General features: G+C 51.0%; 1 protein-coding gene across 4 annotated transcripts in view; it reads left to right on the forward strand.

Moving 5' to 3' along the window:
• Positions 1 to 22,676, forward strand: part of LOC146829753 (class I histocompatibility antigen, Gogo-C*0203 alpha chain-like) — a 439,978-nt gene that overhangs the window by 260,572 nt on the left and 156,730 nt on the right. For 2 of the 4 annotated variants that reach the window (XM_085608479.1, XM_085608480.1), the window contains exon 6: positions 22,643 to 22,672. The exons of the other annotated variants lie outside the window; for them this stretch is intronic. In XM_085608479.1, the coding sequence (XP_085464605.1) occupies positions 22,643 to 22,672 (30 nt within the window). The remainder of the gene's footprint in view (positions 1 to 22,642; positions 22,673 to 22,676) is intronic. 4 annotated transcript variants of the gene reach the window in all.

Consider the following 22,676-nt stretch of genomic DNA (forward strand, 5'->3'; position numbering starts at 1 on the left):
TTACGCTGCCTCCAAGCTAGCTGGTATCTTAGCGTGCTCTCCCCCGCCGCCCACTTCAAAAGTTCGCTGTGCCACCGGCTTCCTGTCGGACCAACTCGTGCCTTCCAGTTCCTGGTCACCTCTCGTTTAGCAAGGAGCAGCCCCAAATCAATGAACTTGCTAGATATTTTATTCTTGGGGGTATGAGGGAACCAGTGCAGGAGACCCACCGCCGCGTCAAACGATAAGGATCTCCCCGTCGTCTCCTCCAGGGTCTTCCCCACTTCTACCCAATAGGATGACAATCCCGGGCAGGCCCACAGCATGTGGAGAAGGTCCGCCTCCTGGGCCGGGCACCTGGGGCATTCCGCCGAATTCGTAGCAAAATATCGCCTGATTTTCACCGGGGTCAGATATGCTCTATGGAGCACGTAGTAGTGGACCAATTGAAAGCGGGCGTGGCGTGTGCCCTTCCAGGCTCGCCGCACCAGCTGGGACCAGGTCGTCTCCGGGATCTCCTTGCCAATGTCCTCCTCCCAACGGTTTCTCAGGGTGGTGAGGGGAGCCAGCCCCTCATTGATCAGTCTGCCGTAAAGGCAAGTGACCGCCTTCACCGTGCCCGCAGACATCATCACGTATTGGCATACCGGGGATAAGGGAGGTTCCTCCTGCCCGCATTTCCAGTGCGCCTGGATCGCTCGAACAAGGGCCGAGTGCAGCAGAAAGTCGCCGCGGGGAATCCCGAAGCGATCAATGAGCTCCTGAAAGGGCAAGAGCGCCCCGTCCTCGTATAGATCACCGGTTAGCTGTAGGCCGGCGTCCTCCCAGTTCGCCAACCGTGACCAATCGCCACCATGGGGCAGAGCCGTTAGCATCCCCAGAGGTATTTCGGGCGCATACGGTGTTCTCAGGTGGCCCCGGGCGTGAGCTCGGTTCCAGCACAGGCGAACGGTCCGCTCCTCCATCGACAAGTCCTGCAAGGCCAACCGTTGTCTCATCGCTATGAAGGAGAGAACATGCCTGGCCATACCCGTTCCCCTCCTGTCTTCTGGGCCCCGGAATTCCCGGGCGATCTCCTGGGTGAAGGCCTGGAGCTGCGCCGCTAAATAATACTTTTCGAAGTCCGGCACCGCAAGCCCACCCTCCTCCTTCGGCCTCAGCAGGGTCTTGAGGGCCACCCGCCGGCGGCCCGAGCCCCAGAGGAATCCGACTATCATTGATCGTAATAGTCGAAACGTGGCCGGTGGGACCCAGATCGGTAGTGTCCGGAAATAATATAACAATCGGGGAAGCGCCACCATTTTAAGCAAAGCAATCCGCCCTGCCACCGAGAGCGGTAGCGTGGCCCAAAAGCCCATACTGCCTCGAAGTGCTCGAGTGCCACGGGCAATGTTCCCATCCAGGAGGTCAGAAGGTTCATGGTAGACATACACCCCCAGATACTTAAAGCAGTCGGGTTCCCATCTAATCTCCCTACTTAGAGCAGGGGTAGGGGTGCCCCTGCGGACCGGGAAAAGACAGGTCTTAGTCCAATTCACTCGGAGGCCCGAGACCTCCCCAAACTCCGTGAGCGCCGTCGCAGCTCCATGTAGGGCAGCGAGCGGGTCTTCTAGGAAGAGCAGCAGGTCGTCTGCATACAGCGAAATGTAGTGCAGGCCCGAAGGAGTCCACAGGCCCGTGTAATGGGCTCCCGACCGGAGATGCAGCGCAAGTGGCTCCACCGCCAGCGCAAAGAGAAGTGGGGATAACGAACATCCCTGCCTCGTGCCTCGCTCCACCGGATATTGTGAGGAAATCAGCGGTCCCGCCCGAACGCTGGCTGATGCCGAGGCGTACAGAACCTTGGTCCACCTGATGAAGCCCTCACCGAGGCCGAACCTCCGTAGCACAGTGCAAAGGTAGTCCCATTCCAGGCTATCAAAAGCCTTCTCTAAGTCCACCGATAGGACAACCGGGCACGGGGCGTCCACAAGCGGTTCCCCTAGCAAGCGGAACAACCTGCGAATGTTCATGGTCGTGTTACGCCTGGGGATAAAGCCAGCCTGGTCCTCATGTACCAAGGAGCTCATGTGTCCTAGCAGCCTCGAGGCCAAGATGCTGCTCAGTATTTTATAGTCCACCGTCAGCATCGATAAGGGACGGTAAGACCCCGGATCGGATGAGTCCCTTCCGGGCTTGAGGAGCGGGACCACCAATGCCTCGCACATCGAGCCCGGGAGTCGCCCAAGCCTCTTCGCCTCTCTGTATACTACCAACAACCTAGGGGCTAGGAGATCAGCATAAGCCGCATAGAACTCCACAGGAAGGCCGTCCAGGCCCGGGGTCTTATTTCTCGCCATCTTTTTAATGGCGCTACGGATCTCTCCCAGTTCTATGTCGGACCCCAGGGCTTTCGCCACGTCCTGCTCCATTGTTCGGATCTCTAGAGGCCGCAGATAATTATCGAGCAGGTCAGGGTCTCGGGCAGAGCGACTGCGGTACAAGCGTTCGTAATATTGCCGGTAGCAGCTCAGAATCGCAGGCTGAGTGTACACCTGGGTTCCATCTGCCTTGCGCATGGACGTCGTCAGTGAGGACTGACGCGTAGGGTTGGCCAGCCATGCCAGCAGCGCGCTCGACCTATCCCCCTCTGCGATGGACCTAACCGTATAGGCCTTGTAGTCAAAACAGCGGAGCCGTTCGACCTCTGCCGCCACCGCCTCCTTCGCCTCCGCCGTGCGTGCCTGTAATTCGGGGCGCCCGGGGCGGCGTAGTTCCAGCTCTCGGAGTTTTCGATCCGCTGCCTCTAGGTCGGCGAGGATAATTCGCCTCATGCCGACCTTTTTAGAAATGCAGTACCCCCTCACCACCACCTTAAAAGCGTCCCACTCTAACGCTCTCGAGCTCGCGGTGCCACCGTTGGACGCAAAGTACTCTGAGATCTTATCACCTAGGTCCGCCCTGAAAACACTGTCCTCAAGGATCTCGGGCCGTAATTTCCAGGTGGGCACCGCAGGCACCCCGGCAAACCAACGAAGGTCCAGCAGGAGGGGGTTATGGTCTGATATGGTCCTGGTCAAATATTCAGACCGGACCGCTGCTGAAACCAGTTCGGGCGAGCCAAGAAATCCGTCCAGTCGAACGTGCAACTCATGGAGGCTCGAGAAGTAGGAGTAGTCCCTAGTTGTGGGGTGTTGCGCCCTCCAGATATCCGTTAGACCCCAGTGATTCTGCCAATCCCTACGACCCCTAGCCAAGCCACGAACCGGAGAATCGGGGAGGGGTGGATGCGAGCGGTCAGTGTCTACATCCACTACTGAGTTGAAATCTCCACCGAGCAGGAGGGGCCCGGAGAGGAAGTGGGCCAACGAGCCCGATAACCTGGAAAGGAAGGCAGTCTGGTCTACATTAGGAGCATACACACAGCAAACGTTTAGGTCTCTCCCTCCCAAAGTCCCCGAAATGGCCACATAACGCCCCTCTGGATCTATCACTGTGTTCGTGACCTGGAAGGGAACCCCAGCTCTAACCCAGATCAGCGCCCCTCTGGCACACGCGGAGTACGAAGTGCAAAAGACCTGCCCCCTCCACCTACGCTGTAACGCCGCCCCTTCCGCCTTGTTCAGATGAGTCTCCTGCAGCAGCGCCATTTGTATCCCCCTACGCACTAAATAAGCGTGGACTTTGTGACGCCTGGACATAGTATGAAGCCCCCGCACGTTCCAAGTGACACATTTCAGATTAGCTACATCAGCCATTGTCCCATATCGTTCTCGCAAAGTCTCCCCATCTGGGTCCCAACAAAGAAAGGACATCGATCATCTCAGCACTGATGGCGGCCATTTTCCCCAACCAAAACTTAACAATCCAAATATGAACCAACTCCCCATCCACCCTCCCCAGAACAGGACCCAAATAGCACCATCTAGTTCCCATCCAAACCATACCCTCCAACAACCCACTGTCCCCTGCTAATCCTGCGGTCGCCACCGTAGGAAGGCCTTAAGGGCCAGGTGCGGGCCGGGCGGAGGCAGTGGGCCCTCGACGCTCAGGCCACCAGGACTAAAGCAAGCCCAAAACAGTGTCAAAAAGAAACCCCCTCGGGGCAAAACCAGGGCACCCCACCCTCCCTTCCCCGGGAGTCAGCAACTATTATCGACACCCGCCACCCCCCCGCCGGGCCCCCTCCCAAAATGAAGTAGCTCACCCCGTTACCCCTGTCCATCCAGAAGGTCCTCCACCGATTTCGGTGTGATCACCGGCGTATGGACGCTGTCAGGCAATGATTCCTCGGAGTCCGTTGGACCACCCTCGTCATCAGGGACCGCTTCCTCCGCAATGGCATCGTCCCGTGAGCCAGACAGCGCTGATAACACCTCTAGTACTCCCTGCCGCTCCGTCGATGTCTCTGCAGTTGAGGGACCTCCCGAGCGGCCACGGCGACTCCGAATCCTCCTGGATCGCCGTCTCTGCTCCGGCTCCGCCGCCTGTTGAGATGAGGAGCCGAAGCCATCTTTCCCCGCTCTATAGAGTTCAAGCCAGTTACAGACGTCCTCTGGGGTATCGAAGAACTGAGTTTTGTCATCGACAATTATTCGGAGCCTCGCAGGATATAAGAGCGAGTACTGGATGCCCTCGCTCCGGAGCTCGCGCTTGACCGCCAGGAAGGAAAACCGTCTGCGTTGAGTTTCATAGGTGTAATCCGGGAAGATGTTCACCTGGCTGTTCGCCACTTTGAATGGCCCATTATGTCTGGCGGCATTGAGGATGAGGTCTCTGTCCCTAAAGTGCAATAACCGCGCCACCACCGGTCGCGGGGCACGTCCCCGCTGCGGTGGCCTCGCCGGGACTCTATGGGCACGCTCCAGGGTGTAGAAGGAGGATAGACCCTCCGGGGCCACCGTGTCTCGGAGCCAGGCCTCCAAATATGCCACCATGTCGCCATCCTCAATCTTTTCTGGCAGGCCCACCACGCGGATGTTGTTCCTCCTGTTACGGCCTTCCGCATCCTCCGCTCTCTGCTCCAGGACCGTAATCCGGGATAAAGCATCCTTCATAGCCGCAGCCAAGGTTCGCTGTGCCGGCTCCAAGGTTTTCACCGAGCTCTCCACTTCCTTGACCCGGTCCGAAAGTTTGCCGTGGTCCGCTCTAAGGAGACCTAGGCTCGTCGCTACCTGGGCAATGTCCTGCTGGAGGGCCGAGCGCGTGGTCGCTATCGCCTCTAAGACGCGGTCAAATTGCTGCTGCAGTGGTGCACCGCCAGAACTCTCCGGGCCCCCGCGTTCCTCCTTGTCCTGGGTCTCCGAGTCTGAGGCAGCTGGGGTAGCCCCTTTGGCTCCTCTAGGTTTCCCCATGTCGCCGGCAGCACTCCGTGCGGGTCCTGGAGCAGGCGTCTCCGAGTGCAGGCGCCGGCTATGACTCTCTCGGGTGCTGGGCCTCAGGTCGAGTGCCGGAGATCCCCGTCTCCAGGGCCTGTTGGACCGTCTCAACTTTGGCTCGTGCCACCAACACGTCGTCTGGGGGCACCGAGGAGGAGGCGGAGACAATCGTCGCCAGGTCGGGCAGGCCCGCACGGCCGATAGAGTCCCGGAGTGAGGGTCACCAACTCCACCGGACGATTTGCGGCGCCAAAGAGTTGCGCCTCCCATGGAAGTGGGTCGGCCCGGAAAAGGTAGCCAAGTGCGGTGTAGGGAGTGGGGCCACCGTCGGGACCTCCAGACGTCCGCGTGCGGGATCCGCTATGGCGTGGGCATCCGCCCATCCGAGTGCAATCCCCGTTGAAAGAGTCCGCTCTGACCGATGTCCAGCTCCACCCACCACTGGGAGACGGCAGAGCAGGGGATGCACCGCCGCCGGTGATGTTCCTCCAGTCTAATGGATCCGGCCAAGGGGACAATGAAGTCCGGGCGCCATGTTGGGTCGCACTCCGCAGTTCCCCAAACTGCGATTTTCGCCGGGTCACCGCTCGTGCCGATCGCGCCAAGGGCCCCGGCAGGTCTCCGTCGGGCCGGTCAGCAGAATGCGGGGGCTGGGGTGCCCCGCAGCCTCCGATTTACAGGATAATCACTGGCTCAGTCCCGGAGCAGAGCTCTCAGGCGACCATCGCCATCGGCGCCCAAGCCACGCCCCTCCCGCAGCAAGCTTCATTATTCAAAATTAAATAACTACCATTTGCAAGCAGCGTGAAAGAAGGCGTAATCACAGGCACTGGGACACCTCGTAGGACGCAGGCCAAATTCGGGGCTTGTACATTGCATGCGCCGTGTAATTGAATGTGCCTACATACCAAGGAATGATCTGGTGTCGTGGTACATTCCTCGCCCTTCAAATAAACCTCAGTCCCGTCCCTAGTACATCTATACGTAAAGGGGAGGGACCAAACCTCATGTATGAAAGCGGTGCCCAGCTGTTCATATCTACCCAGAGCATAATGTTTCATACAAGACGTAAACTTAAAAAGTGCGAACGGCAGAGTTATCAATCCGTGTACAAGCCACGTGGCCGAATTGATTTCCGCCACAGAGAAAGGTAACGGTTCTAATTTTTCAATATGTAACAATGAATATGTAGCATCCTTCATGGACATAAATCGCTGCTTATCAGTAAGGTTAAAGGGAAGGAATAACGATGTAGTGTTCAGATAGTCCCAAGGGACCCTCCCTGCCTTTAACGTCTGCAACGTCCATGCAAACTGCATAACAGAACGCAACTGGTTTTGACCATGATATAACACAGACACATCATCATGCACAATATCAACAACTGACGAAACAATATTATCTAATGTATAAATTCTAGAAGAGAGAGTGCTAATGCTATTATCTATAACGGCTAAAACCTTTTCCATGTTTGCTTGGTCAATAGCTCTCAATCTGGAAGCCGCCTCAATTTGCGACAACTTCCACACTTCGTTGTAAATAGCATACGCCCAACTTTTGGTTCTGCCACCCACAGGACCCTTAACAAAATCATTCAAATCTATTTTGTCATGTAACTTCGATAAATGAACTTTGACAGAAGCCAAGGTGGAGTGTCGCAGCCAGGATTGACATAACTTTCCCACAGAGTATGTAGTTACAGTGTGTGACGACTCAAACCGAGGGTCCACGCGTTCCTGAGTATACCCCAGTTTCAGTCCTAGAAAACGACGTTGACAGGTGTCAGAACTGCTTTGCCAAACCAACCAACCCTCACTATTAAATTACGAAATATTGAAAGATGTATTTGAAACTAATGATTGCAAAGCAGGAAGTGACAGATCAGTGTGGTTATCCCAATTGGGGTAAGCGCCCAGATCCGGCACAGAAGGTGACTTCAATTGTTTAGAAGTGGCCAATCCGAAACAGGTGGTTTGGAAGATAGATGAATTCAAAAATAGTATATGATTTGGTATAAGACAGGCACGATGTAAAGCCTCTGTACCTTGAACCTGCCACGGTTTGGAACCCCAAACCGACTTAAGATCAATAGTAGCCTTCCACAGATCATAACCTTTGATTGACAATTCGTCCATAAAGGACTTGGAATAAAGTAACTTTGTGTGTGTCAGTCGAACCTTTGCGGCAGACTCAGGCAGCACCTTAAAATAAAACGCTGCCGGGTTGGAAACACTGAAATCGGTAAAATAAGTTTACTTATCAACTAGGGTATTTGAACTACCAAAAGAGGGAGTAGGACAGTGTTCCCATTGGGTAAAATTTACAAAATTTCTAAATGTATTTGCTTTATGCAGGAAGTGATTGCCATAATGTTGAAAACAATACTGTTCCGCATAATTAGCCGCATTTTCATATAAATCTTCAGCATCAAAAGCGGCATAATATTTCAAATCTGAAAACAGTGATTCAATGGCGTGTACATCCCAATCATCAGAACGTATGTTCTGCCTAACCACATCACCCATAGAAACACGAAATACATTAGGTACATTAATGACCTCTGTAGGCCCATGAATTTGTAATTTAACAGCATCCCACGCGATTCCATCCAAGACGGGCCAGGCAGTAATATTCACAAAAGTCTGGTCCCTCTTCATGATGTGGGACGAGGAGTGGGGGGCCAAAGTTCCATTGATAAGTCTAATTGTCGATCTTTCTTTGAGATAGTGCCCATCCACCAAACGGAAAAAAACTATCACAAATCCAATTGACAAACAAAAAAATACTGAAAAGCATCAACCAGACGTATGTCCAAGGGGCAATCAAAAAATGTCTCTTAAACCAGCTGAAAAAAACAGCAATGTTCGATGGGGGGCTTGAGGGCAATGAGTTAGTGTCAAAGGAGAAACGGGACTGGCCAAGTGCTGTAGATTGTAAAACAGGCGAGGGACCACATGTAGGATAAGCATACTCAGTCTCTTCGGGCAAACCACCAGCCGGTGGTATCAACAAGGGATCAGTAACCGATTGCATCTCGATGGCAACATCAGACAAGGTGTTAGAAGCAAGAGCCAACATTGAATTTCTTTGCATCGTCTGGCATGAAACTGCTGGAGTCATACTAAGAAGTATCGGCCACTCGCTGAAGTTTGACATTGTCAATAGAGATGTACCTGTTTTCTTTGCGACCAGGAAGTGGAGGTAAAATGACTGTTCTTGTACCCTGCACTCCAAGCACTGGAACTGGTGCACGATAAGAGGGGCCGAACTCCTTCTTGTTCTCCACCTTCTCACGGACCAGGTCTCCAACTCGGGGTAGCCAGCCGACTACCGGTATCTGAACCTCAGCTTCAGACGTGGAGGGCAAGTGTTCCTTCGAAAGAGTGTCTCTGGCTTCTTGTAGAGTCTGCAAAACAGCACAGTGATCATCTACGTCAAAGGGTGCGGTCGACGCCGCCATGTCTAGACCATCAAGGTCTGGGACAAACATTCTGATTCCGAAGAGCATCATGTACGGGGTCCGCCCACCCAGAGACCTTCTAGGGAGATTATTAAGTGCACGTTGGACGTTATACAAATGGGCTAGCCAGTTCCGGCCTGTGCCTAAAACACGTGCTGTCAATGATTGCTTTAAGTCACGGTTCATTCGCTCCACCACACTATTACCCTCAGGTCGGTAGGGGGACGAAAATTTGACTAGGACCCCCAAATTTCTCATAGCCTCCTTGTAAGCCTTAGAGGCGAACGCAGGGCCCTGATCAGAATGGAAGGTACCACACGCAAAAGTTCCCACAAAGACACGCAAATCCCTGATGACAGTCCGCGAGTCAGCACTCCTTTGTGGCCATACCCATAGAAAACGTGTGCACGAATCCACTGCAACCAAGATGTACTTGTACGCAGTATCAGAAGAAAAAGGACCGCAGTGATCTAAATAAACACAACCAAATGGTTTATTAGATATGTACAACTGTGTTTGTGGTGGGCGCGCAACAGTAGAAGGTTTAATCTGTTGGCAAATGTCACAATCAAGCACATAAGCGCGCGCTTGTTTATATAAACCAAACCACCAGTAACGTTGTTGTAGCAGAGATATTGTAGCTGACACACCGGCGTGGGCAGACGCCAACCCCTCGTGCGCAGCCAAGATCAGTGCTGGTCTGCAGTCCGCGTTGGGAATAATTCTGTCACCAACGTCGTTAATCCTCACTAATGGGACGTTATCAGGACTTAAATGATAAACGTAACGAGAAGGAAAACCCTTCGGGTAATCACTTCCCTTCTCTGTAGCAGCAATAGCTGCCAAGATGTCATCATCAATCTTACTTTTGGATCTTGTAACTGCTGCCACTAAGTATGTAGCCACTGCTGTTTTTGCTGCCTCGTCAGCCAAGCTGTTGCCGACAGCATGGACACCAAGTCGCTGGTGACCAAGAGTGTGAATAACATTCACGAGAGGGAGACTTTCTTTAAAGTCTGCCACTCGAACCCAAAGCGTTTTATGCTTAATTGTGCTACCTTTCGTGTCTCGATAGTCATTCTGAGACCAGAAGTGTAAATTGTCATTGTAGGACTGGACACAGTAGAAGGAGTCACTCACTATAAGAGTAGTGACTCGGGGATCAGCAAACTCAAGTGCAAGCACTAGAGCCCGAAGCTCCGCTAATTGCGCGGTACAATCACCCAATGACTGCGTATGCACTGCATCAGATTGGAATTCACCATTCACGAATGTACCTACGACCATTGCGCAAGCCGCTAAATAAGCGTGCTTCGATCCAATTGCGGGCTGCGCAGACCCGTCAGTGTATATGACACAATGGTATTCCTCGAGCGGGCGCAAAGACAGAGGAGCCGGATGAACGAATTCATACTGCAAGTACTCTTGAGTCTGTAATGAGGCATCAAAGATGTAAGTGACATCTGGCGACGTCAGTGTTGTGGCCCATTGTATCCACCGTGGATGTAAAGCTTTAGAATTTGGTACACTTGCCTTTGTCACTGCTTCTAAGGCAGGATAGGGTGTTACAACCAGAATCTGTTTCCCATGCGACAGTGCGCGTTCTTTAAGGATCGCCATCTGCACAGCAGTCAGAACTTTTTCGACCGCGGAAAAACGTAATTCAGCAGAGGTGTACAAGTGGGATTTGTACGCAATGGGGACGGTATCGCCCTCATTAAACGTCAAATACGTGAAACCCACGGCGCCTGGCACTATTCTTATTACCAGGTTAGTGCGGTTATCACGTGTCAGCAAATATTGTGAAGCAAGAAGGTCAGCCTGTAAAGACTGTAAAATTTTAGAATGTTCCAGCTGCCAGCTAGACTTCGAAAATGTGGGTTGTACCAAGGCGTAAAGCGGCTTGATACGCTGGGCATAATCAGGAATGTACGTACGGCCGAAATTCAGAAAGCCCAGCAGAGATTGCAATTTTTTCAGTGTCGAAGGAGCACTTAAACATGCGCACTTCTCCAGAAAGTGGGGAGCTAACCCCTTACCTTCATTATTGAGCTCGTAGCCCAAAAACAACACTGTATATTCCGTGATGTGAGACTTCGCAAAATTGAATTTGTAGCCATAGTCAGCAAAACTCACTATAATATTGTCGACTCGAGACAGATGCGGCATCAGCTCATCATCCGTGAGGTAGATATCGTCAACATAGGAGTATGCGTCGGGGTCTATCCTTTCTAAGAGAGAAACCACGCGAGCGGAAAAGACGCCAGGGCTATTTTTGTAGCCCATGGCTAATCTCGTAAACTGTTTTTGTTTGCCGCCCGAAGTAAACGCTGTCCACTGGCTACTCAGTGTGGACAGGTTGTGGCTAAAAAAGCCATTGGAAATGTCAAGTGTCGTTTTAAACCTTTTACGCACGAGACTGTCGACCAGAGCCGAGCTATGTGTATTTTGTACCGCGCAGGTCCGGCAATGGGAGTTTAGGTGCCGGTAATCCAAAACTAAACGGTACGAGCCGTCAGGCTTCGTTACAGTGAATAAAGGGTTATTCATAGGGGACACACAAGTTTCAATAACACCCTGATATTCCAATTGTTCAAGGATCGCCGCGACGTGGGGTCTAGCTTCACGACGCATGGGATATTGGGGTTGAGGCTGGGGCATAGACCGCAATGGAATCTCATGGTAGGGGGACAACCGGTCCCATCCCACCTGAGTACGATACACCGCTGGCGCAAGCGCCAGCGCCCACTCCTCAGCGTACACTTTAGCCTGCTCCTTAGGCACTGTGTGCGCAAAGGACGGGAGGATTACCTCCTCCCCTCTAGGAGCTTCCAAAATGAAGGCTGGGGGCCAATCTGCCTCCGCTAGGAGGATATCATAGGTGGTGGTCAGATTATCCCAAAAGATCCCTTTTATAGTACGTTGTATGTCACCCTCAATTAATAAGACTATTTCATAAAGTCTGTCAGGGGGAGCCACTCTGGTGTCCGCTGTTTCAACAGTAACCGATATATCAGTTGCTGTCACCGCCAGAAATGGACGCAGAGCTTGACGGACTATGGTAATTTCCACCGCGCTGTCCAGTAGCGTCAGCGCCCATGTCCGGTTCCGATGCTGTGTCCGCACTATCTGAGGCATACCTTGCCGTCAGAGCCGCCACTTTCTTCTTCTGAAACGGGGGTCTTTGTCGAGCAAATTCGTCCTGCTTGCCTTTACCCTCAGTCTGTCGGGGTTGGTCACGCTGTTGTGGAGCACCCCGACCTTTGCCACCGCCTCCGCCACCGGACTGTGTAGCCGATGTTTCCTGTGAAGAACGAGGAGAACGCTGTTCAGAAACCTGAAATCTATCAGGAGACTTAATAGTAGCATGATCTCGCAGATCATAAGTGCGTTCACTACTTGACTGTACGGGAGAGGCAGGCCGAGAGCCCTGTTTCTGCTGCTGCTTTCCCTGTTGTTTAGACCGCCAATTCGGTTTCGGGAAATTTGGCCGGTCATCCTTACCAGAAGTTTCTGCCTTACCCTGCTGCTTAAAATCGGGAATTTTGATCACAGGCTTAACTCCTAAAGAGCTACGACCTAAATCTCGGTATGCACCAGAGATAATTTTCGCAAATTCTTGCGGCTTGTCCTCTTCAGCAACTTTCTTCAGTTCATTACGAACCTGAAAGTGCAACGCATCACCCTTAAGGTTTCCCATTATCATGGTAGCCACCAGGCCAAAATCTCCGAGGAGCCGCATCCCTAATTCTATCGCAGACTCCGCTCCATGGTTCTCTTGAACACGTTTAATAACGGAGGGCAGCTGCAACATAGACGGAGTGCCAAAGCACTGCGCGTACGTTGCAGCAAAAACCTTACCCCAGGAAACACAATCATCCATATGGGGAACTAAGTCTTTAGGCAAACTAATGGTGAGGATCCTGTGTTTCTCCACAGGAGTTGTATGCGGATAAACCGCCTCTATTTGGTCGAATTTTTCAGCAAGCCAAAAGGGATAATCATCCCTTGTGAGGGGGCGCTTGCCCATAACAGAATTAACCATAACAGGGCTAATGACCACCGCGTGACGATCATTAGGTTGTCCCGCACCAGCAGGCGCCCCCGCCTGCACAGTGCGCGACACATACTGCACCAACGCCCTATATACTGATATAAGGGCAGTGTGTAGTACACACAACTCAGCCACTGTCACCGCGAGGTAACGGGGGTGAGGCGTAAATCCGGCTAATACCGGCCAAGTGGCCCCGGCAATTGATAAAGGGCCCATTCTCGGCGGTATAACCACATGGGGGAGGGCGCCATTAAACCAAATCTGATGTTGCCAAGCAGATATTGGTATTTCCTGTGTCCTATACGGCGCATAGTTCGCTGGCACGGCAGTGGCAGTGTAAGAATGAAAGGTGTCGTCATCCCCACTGACTGCCGGAATCGTCACCCAAGAGTAGAATAACTCAAAAGGATGAGCCGCATCGGCTCCCACCACAAAGATCACGTCCATGCCCGCGTCCGGCACCCCATACTGTGTCAAATGACGTTTCAGTGCCGCACGGCTATGCGCCGCAATATCTACCGACATTAGGACAAGCTACACTTCAAGTATTCAGTAGCACAAGGGTTCAATAACCTTTTTAATGATCAAGCTTGAAGGAACCTATATCAATAGAACTAGGTAGGTGTAAATCCGTCAGACTTGTTATCCGGAAACAAGAATGAGGGTGCTGTGGACTAAATGTAAGCACTACTAAGGAGTTTCAACTCATAGACCAAACGTTAGGTGCGCCATGTTGCAGGGATTCTGCTTATACACAGAACTATGCGTAGAACCCCGGGACCTCAGTGAATTGTGGTGTACCAGAAACTCACCTCAGAACCCAGAACCCAGTATCCGGCTAGCAATAGTGTCCCATTCGTTATCCGAGATATAGCTCGGCGGTCCCAATGAAAAGACAACCCAGAACAAGCGACTCAGTGTACTCTCAGGAATGGTGGGAATCGGAAATACCTGTTCGTATATTATTCTCACATCAGTCCACAACAATAATCAACAGAGACACGGTGTAAATAAAGAGTTTATTTTTATAGACCACGTGTCCTAAGATGCAGTACTTTGGCTAATACAAGCAGACAAATGATTAACATCAAAACCATCAACATAGTTACAATACCATAGAATATAAAAGGGGTGATCATATTATAATGACAGTGGATACTACCACCTTCCCTTTACTAAGAAGCTAATATTATTATTATGCTAATAGAAGGTCTCTTAGGCTTGAATAGGGGACCCCATACCTCAAAGATCAGCTTAGTGAAATCACATCACAGGAGCATCAGGAGTCTTCTCGCAGGAAGGCTCGTCTTCGGTCTGAATAATACACATGATGTCTGTGATATTAAAAGCACCAACTTTCAGGTATTTGCAGCTGCGCGTGTGTTATGGCTAAATAGTGGGTCGATCAACCTAGAGTGGAAAACATGCATTGTGTAATAATCCAGACTGTTTGTCACACCATGTACAGACCAAGGTCGCTGCGCAGAGCTTGGGATGGTAACAACAGATTGCTCTCGTGTGAAGCAAGTCTCGAGTCAGCAGTTTGTTTAAGAAATAACATGTAAACGCAGTGTCGTGCGCAAAAGCAGCAAGATGGCTTTCTAACCTCTAACGTGGTTATGCTAACTTAACAATGTATGTACGTATTCAGGGAGAACTCACTACACTAGGTTGTGTTGTGTAGATAGTTTAGAGTAAATACACCCCCCCCATAGGTCCTGAAGAATCGCGAGTATAAATTACTCATAGCGAGAAACATGTTGACCCAATATTACACTATAGATACCACTTTAATAGGAGACATTACACTCACATAAGTGCTCTGTATACACGTTTTTAACTAAGGTAGGAAGCCATCTGAATAAAATTTACCTCAATCAGGCATTCCTCACCTTATTTTAATATCACCAATCTTTATCTACATCTACTTGGCCCCATACCCGCACTTCATCTATACGGCAGTCGGATTTAAGATCTCCGCCAAAGAGCCCCTTTTTAGGGAGCCCGTCGGGCATTGCACCGCCGGCCCGACGAGGAGCAGCCCAAATGATGAAGCATGACACCTGCAAGGGTGTGTGAGGGCATTTAAATCCGACATAAGGATTTTCCACACTAACTGTACGGTGTGTTTTATCCGCCTGAAGCCTTTGCGTTTACACCTCTCTGTCTCCTTCTTCTCTGAGGAACTATAGGAACATCTTTTGCTATTATTTTCCTATCGATCCGCCCATGAATTTTTAAGAAACCTATATTTACACAGGCCCAGATTCACAAAGATTTTGCGTCTGGGTTGCGACACTTTTTTGAAGCAGCCTCAAGGTGAAATCTTTTTTGGTATTTACAAAGCCACGCAAATGACGAGTTTCTTGTGTCTTTTAAGAAAAAGTAACAAAACACAGCGCATTGCACTGCCTTATGTTACTTTGAGTCAAGTAGGCGTTCCATGGGTGGTACATAGTCGTTCGTGCGCATCCGCCTATAAGCCTATATTTACAAGAAGTTGTAGACATGAGTTTACGCCAAAATGGATTGCCTGCCCGAGGCCGGCATAATGAGGAGAATTATGTGTTCGAGGCATATGAGCTGCAGATTACACACTGCATAGATCTCCATCTGGTGTTGGGCCCGGATGTTTGCAGTTGTTTTTCCTCTTGGAAAGTCTTTGGAAGTCACGAGGTATGTGGCTCCTCCTCTGGATCGTATTGCGCATGGGCTTCGGCTCCATCCTCAGATTGTTTTTTTCCGCCATCGGGCTCTGATCTAATCTTCGTGCTCTGGTTCCGAACAGGTTTCCAGTTCAATCGATGCGCAATCCTCACTCCAATTCGCGGTATTGTTTCGAACGCGATCCCCACTCAATGCGGCTCGCACAAAGACCTTCGATTCCAGTCGTCGACGTCGGCCTTCGGGCCTCCCCAAGCTCCGGTCCCGGCTCATGGAAAGGACTCCTTTCAAGAAGTGTCCTCGATGTGAGTCCAAGTTCCCCCACACCGACCTCCGCGAAGTCTGTAGTCTGTAATCTGTGCCTCTCCCCTGAACACGAGGCTTGAGACTGTCCGGCGTGCAAGTCCTTCCGGTCCAAGAAAACTATCCGGGACCGAAGGACGAGAATAAGCATGGCACGGGCGTCTACGTCGATTCCAGACGACATCTTCGGAGGGCATCGACGCTCCAGAAGAGCACCGCACTGAAGAGGGCCTTGTCAGCGCTTCCGAGGCTGACGATTCCGATTTGGAGGACATCACGCCAGCGCAGAGGGTCGTGAGTACTAAATTACCCCTCCCAACACCCTCCTCGGCACCCAAAAAGGCTACGGTTACGCCTTCGGGCCTAGACAAAACCAAAGACATTGCTTCCCACACCGCCCCTTCGGGACCGGTAAAGAAGCCTAGCAAGCCTTCAGGCGGCTCGGACTCAAGCCAGCCCACCACCGGTGCCGATAAACATTCCTCCACACCGGCACCGAAAAAGAAAATGGCCTCTTCAGCACCGACACCCATATCGAAACACTCGGTGCCGAAAACCAGTTCCAGCTCCTCGGTACAGACTCCATCTTCGGTACCGACTCCATCTTTGGGGCCGACGAAAGCGCACAAGGCCATCGGCACCGACATCTCCGCGCCGAAACACATCTCGGCACCGACCAAACATTCCAAGCCGCATAAACAGGACACTAAAGCCAAAAGACCACCGGCGCCGATGCCCTCGGCGCCGACCGACAAGCCACCCTCGGAGGAACTCTTTGCACCGGATCCCTTGCAAAAAACATTGACCAAGGATCCCAAAACTGGACATTTGATGCTCAGCATCAAGAGACAGCTGGAAAAACCTGCCCCAGCTCCCCCTCCTAAAAGGAAGGACTCTGCTACATCACCTTTCAGGGTGCCTTCCCCACCACGTCCATCACCCACACCATCCCCCCCTCCACCTCCCCCTTCTCCGCCCCTTCTCATCATTCCCCAAAACACCCTCCGGATGATGATGATGATGCCATATATGATATAGGGGACGCACCACAGGATTCACCCATAGGGGACCCCACTCCCACAGGCTCCCCAGACCCATGGGACGACTATAATATCCCCAACATCCCTAACGTCCCACAGGATGATATCTATCCCTCCAGGCCATCCCCACCTGAAGACTCAGTGGGATTCAACCACCTACTACAAAGGGCGGCACACTACCACGGGGTAGATCTCCACACCGACCCCGTGGAGGAGGATTTCCTCCTTGATACTTTCGATTCCACGCATAGGGCCACCTCCATACTGCCCATGCTCAAAGGGGTTACAAAACATGCGGCAGAGGTCTTTAAAGACCCAGTCAGAGCCAGGGTCATTAACCCGCGCATCGACAAAAAATATAAGGCCGCCCCTACAGATCCCCCTTACATCAGAGGGCCAGCCCCACTAGACTCCCTGGTAGTGTCCACAGCACGAAAGAGAGCTAATTCCCAAGCGTCAGGTGAAGCACCACCACCTGACAAAGAGTCAAAACTCTTGGACGCATCTGGCAAGCGCACTGCATCACAAGCTGCCAACATATGGCGCATCGCCAATACACAAGCATTACTGGCTAGGTATGACAGGGCCCATTATGACGAGCTGGAAGCCATAATGCACCACTTCCCTGACAAATACAAGAACAGGGCAAACGAGTTGATTCAGGAGGGCAAAATTATTACTAATACCTCCATCCGTTGTGCCCTAGATGCAGCAGACACCGCCTCCAGGGCCATCAACACCAGCGTCCTCCTCCGTCGCCATGCCTGGCTCAGGATCTCAGGGTTTAAACCAGAGGTGCAAGCCTCCATCCTGAACCATCCCTTTGACCAGGAACATCTGTTCGGCCCAAAAGTAGATGAGGCACTAGAGAAAATGAAAAAGGACACCGACACAGCAAAATCTATGGGGGCCTTACAGTCACACCCTCCCTGGCGTTCCTTTCGCTGGTCCTCCTTTTGGACCACGTCCAGGGGCTACTCCTCAGATACCACTGCCACGTCCTACAAAACTCCTACCCAATCCACCTTTACAAGGGGTTACCAAAGAGGAAGCTACAGGGGCAACAATAATAAAGGCAGAGGCAAGACAAGCACCGCCCGCTCTGCCTCCACACCTGCCCAATGACTTCCCTCCACTCCCCCCAGACCATCCCACTCCGGTCGGGGGCAGACTCCAAAATTTCCTTCATGTCTGGGCCAACATCACCTCAGACAAATGGGTGACACAACTAATTCGGTCAGGATACTGCCTAGAACTAAATTCTATCCCCCCTAACATTCCACCCAAACAACGCCCAATGTCACAGGAACATCTAGCGTTACTAAAGCAGGAGGTAATCTCACTCCTACAAAAAGGGGCAATAGAACACGTTCCTGCCAACCAACAAAACCTGGGGGTTTACTCCCTATATTTTCTAATACCAAAAAGGGATGAGACTCTACGGCCTATCCTAGACCTCCGGCCACTAAACAAATACATACAATCAGAACATTTTTGTATGGTCACACTTCAGCAAGTACTTCCCCTGCTCTCCCAAGGCGACTTCCTGACTACCTTAGACCTAAAAGACGCTTATTTCCACATTCCTGTACACCACGCTCACAGGAAGTTCCTCCAATTCGTGGTGGACAACCAACACTACCAGTTCAAAGTACTCCCGTTTGGAGTCACAACAGCACCGAGTGTTTACCAAGTGCCTCGCAGTAGTGGCAGCACATTTGCGAAGACAACACATCCACGTCTTCCGATACCTAGACGACTGGCTCATAAAAGCCAACTCATTCAACACACGCATGCCACTATCCAGCTACTTCACCAACTGGGCTTCATGGTAAACCACGCAAAGTCCCATCTGCAACCCTCCCACATAAAACAATACCTCGGTGCCACCATAGACACCTCAAAATCGCTAGCCTACCCCAGTCCCGCCAGAATCACAAGCATTCAAGCGCTACGCAAAAAATTTACCGCACAACACTCCCTTCCAGCTCGATTGTTTATGCAACTAATCGGGATGATGGCCTTTTGCATATTCATAGTGCCTCGTGCAAGACTCCAGATGCGTCCTCTCCAAGAGTGCTTAGCGCCAATGGAACCAGGCCCAGGGTCACTTAACAGATCTGGTGTTGATAGACGGTCGGACACATCGCTCTCTGCAGTGGTGGACCACCAAGAACCTTTCCAAAGGGCGACCGTTCCTGGACCCGATTCCTCAAATAACACTGACAACGGACGCATCGCTCTCCGGCTGGGGAGCTCACCTACTGCATCACACTGTGCCGGGCAGATGGACACCTCAACAAAAGTTACTCCACATCAACCATCTGGAGTTACTAGCCATATTCTTAGCCCTAAAGTCTTTTCAGACACAAATTTCAGGCGAAGCAGTCCTAGTACGCACAGACATGACAGCCATGTATTAAATACAAAAACAAGGCGGCGCACACTCTCCACTGCTCTCAACTAGCACAGAGCATATGGAGATGGGCCATACCCCAGGAAATCTTTCTCCTAGCCCAACATGTCCCAGGAGTCCAAAACACTATGGCAGATCTGCTCAGCAGACAGACACAACAGATCCACGAGTGGGAACTCCATCCACAAGTTCTTCACCCGTACTTTCAAATGTGGGGGCATCCACAGATCGACCTCTTTGCCACCCACGAAAACGCCAAATGCCCGAGCTTCGCCGCCAGATATCCACACCCATTGTCCACATTGTCCAGAGGCAATGCGATATGGATGAACTGGTCAGGCAGATTTGCGTACGCTTTTCCGCCTCTCCCACTCATTCCATTAGTGGTGCGCAAACTACAGCAACACTCCCTCACTCTCATCCTAGTAGCTCCACCTTGGGCCAGACAACCGTGGTACACCACACTGCTGGAACTATCTGTAGTACCGCACCAAAAGTTACACCTCTCTCCAAGCCTCTTAACCCAGAACCATGGAGAGATCAGACACCCGGACCCAGCTCAGCTCAACCTTGCGATCTGGCTCCTGAAATCCTAGAATTTGGGTACTTAAATCTTCCCCCTGAATGTATGAACGTCATCAGAGAAGCTAGGCGACCTACCACTAGAGCGTGCTACGCGGCCAAGTGGAAACGTTTTGTAGTCTATTGTCACAACAATACTATCAATCCTCTAGATGCGTCCATTCAACACATCATAGGCTACTTACTACATCTACACAGATGTAATCTAACCTATACGTCCATTAGATTGCACCTTGCAGCCATAGCAGCTTACCTACAAAACAGGCAACATCTATCACTTTTTAAAGTGCCTGCCATTAAAGCCTTCATGGAAGGCCTCAAAAGAATAATTCCCCCCAGAGTGCCACCCTCACCTGTGTGGAACCTAAATATCGTTCTCACCAGACTAATGGGGCCTCCCTTCGAACCTCTACACAAATGTGAACTTCAATTCCTAACATGGAAAACCGCCTTTCTTGTAGCCATCACCTCCCTCAGAAGGGTCAGTGAGATACAAGCACTTACCATTCAAGAACCTTTTCTCCAAATGCACCATAACAAAGTTGTTCTCCGTACTAACCCAAAATTCCTCCATAAAGTTATTTCTCCTTTTCACCTAAACCAATCTGTAGAACTACCAGTATTCTTCTCGCAACCACAGACCGTTGCAGAAAGAGCTCTTCACACATTAGATGTCAAACGAGCATTACTCTACTACATCGATAGAACACAACCTTTCCGTAAGACCAAACAACTGTTTGTCTCTTTCTCCCCACCACACAAAGGCAACCCCATCTCCAAGTCGGGGATAGCTAGGTGGATTGTCAAATGCGTTCAGATTTGCTACCACATTTCAAAACGAACGCTATCCGTTCCCCCTAAAGCCCATTCTACACGAAAAATAGGGGCTTCAATGGCATTTTTGGGAAACATCCCATTAGATGATATCTGCAGAGCAGCTACATGGTCAACACCGCACACTTTCACTAAACTCTATTGTGTAGATATGCAAACTAAGCAACAGGCTAGTGTGGGCCAGGCTGTACTCAGAACATTATTTCAAACCACGGCAACAGATACGGGTGGTCGCCGCTAAGGATGGGTACTGCTTTACAATCTATGCACAGTGTGTAATCTGCAGGTCATATGCCTCGAACGGAATATGCTGCTTACCAGTATGCATCTGTTCTTGGCATGTAGAGCTGCAGATCTACACACGCCTCCCCGGCTACCTTTATCTGTTCCAGTTATCTTAGTTAGATACAACACAAATGGGTTTCTTCACTGTTATCACTACGCTCCATCTTTCCCTACTGGCGAAAAACAATCTGAGGATGGAGCCGAAGCCCATGCGCAATACGATCCAGAGGAGGAGCCACCAACCTCGTGACTTCCAAAGACTTTTCAAGAGAAAAACAAACTGCAAACATCCGGGTCCAACACCAGATGGCGATCTATGCACAGTGTGTAGATCTGCAGCTCTACATGCCAAGAACAGACGCACACTGGTAAGTAGCATTTGCCTTATTTCTCCTCGTTATTCCCTCTTTGCACGTGTGCTGCATTCTGAAGCACACGTATGAAGAAGAAAAAGTCTCAAAGGATAATGTTTGTGCAGGAAGGTGCATAACGCAGACACCCAAAGGATGCCAGCGCATGGAGAGAGAAGAACGGCTCCATTTCTGGGCTTGTTTACACATAATCTGCAGCCAGAGAAGTACCCCATTACTCCTAGAATAGATGCACATTTACTACTGTTTAGAATCCCCAAACATTGGCAGTAGTACGCTTGGGAAGCCGCGGCACTCTCAGGTTTCCAGGCATTGAACTGGCAATCAAACACCCACAAGGTAATGGGACAAGTGTGTGCAAACAGTCTAACCACTGGCAATCCCTCGGGGTAGTAATCCAAACTGTTTGTGTTTACCCGCTGGGCCACTCTAGACTAGGGTCTTATTCAGGATGTAGCAGATGGAGAAAGGGCAGGAGGTGTGGCATAGAACTTTACTGCCTTGACTCCTTCCACCAAACGTAGGGATGTTCAACGGCTCAGCAGACTTCTCTATACATTGGCAGGCACCGCAGTCATGGCGGTTCCTGTCAATGTAGGAAATGTTTAATGGATGGCTCCATCACACATGGTGGCTGCCTGTCAAGGTTTTCCAAAATTTTTGTTATTTCAAAAACAAACTCACAAAGCTGGAGTTTATTTAAAAAAAATAATGGACCTTATTAGTTTTCTTCCATGATGTGGGATACTTTTCTTTTTACTCTGCCTCTGGACACATCTGGCAATGACAAAGAGTAAAAGAAACCCCCATCTAAACCCCCCCTCTAAATAGGGTCAGAGGGCTTACCTCCGATGGTACCTAATCCATCGGGCTGTCCAAGGAAGTTTTACCCTGACAGAGTAAAATTGACTCCGTCAACGTAAAACGTGCGGTCTGCCCAACTGTAAATCAGGTGGGCGGACCTTGAGTTTGGCGAATTGCTATAGAGTACTTGGTCACCCAACTCTAAATCAGCCCCAAAGACCAACCTAATGCAAATCACTGCTGACCCTTCTCCTCATGGGAACAGTCCACCCAGGACCCCGGTCACTTCAAACATTCACCCTGTGGCCCAGTGCTTGAAAATGAGAGATTTACACCCCCGAATCTCACTGACTAAGCTACGCCCCTGAGGCTGTACTCCCCTCAACTCTCCCTGCTCCAACCTCCTAATGTAAACATGTGTGATCCTCCAGTGAGAGGACAGGCTGAGTGACCTCTGTGACCTTAAACTCATGAAATGTGTTTTATTTTTCAGGAAAATCTGCCTATGCTGCGGCAAACCAAGGTGA

The sequence above is a fragment of the Triturus cristatus genome, chromosome 5_2, assembly GCF_964204655.1.
Source record: "Triturus cristatus chromosome 5_2, aTriCri1.1, whole genome shotgun sequence".
NCBI classification, from domain to species: Eukaryota; Metazoa; Chordata; class Amphibia; order Caudata; family Salamandridae; genus Triturus; species Triturus cristatus.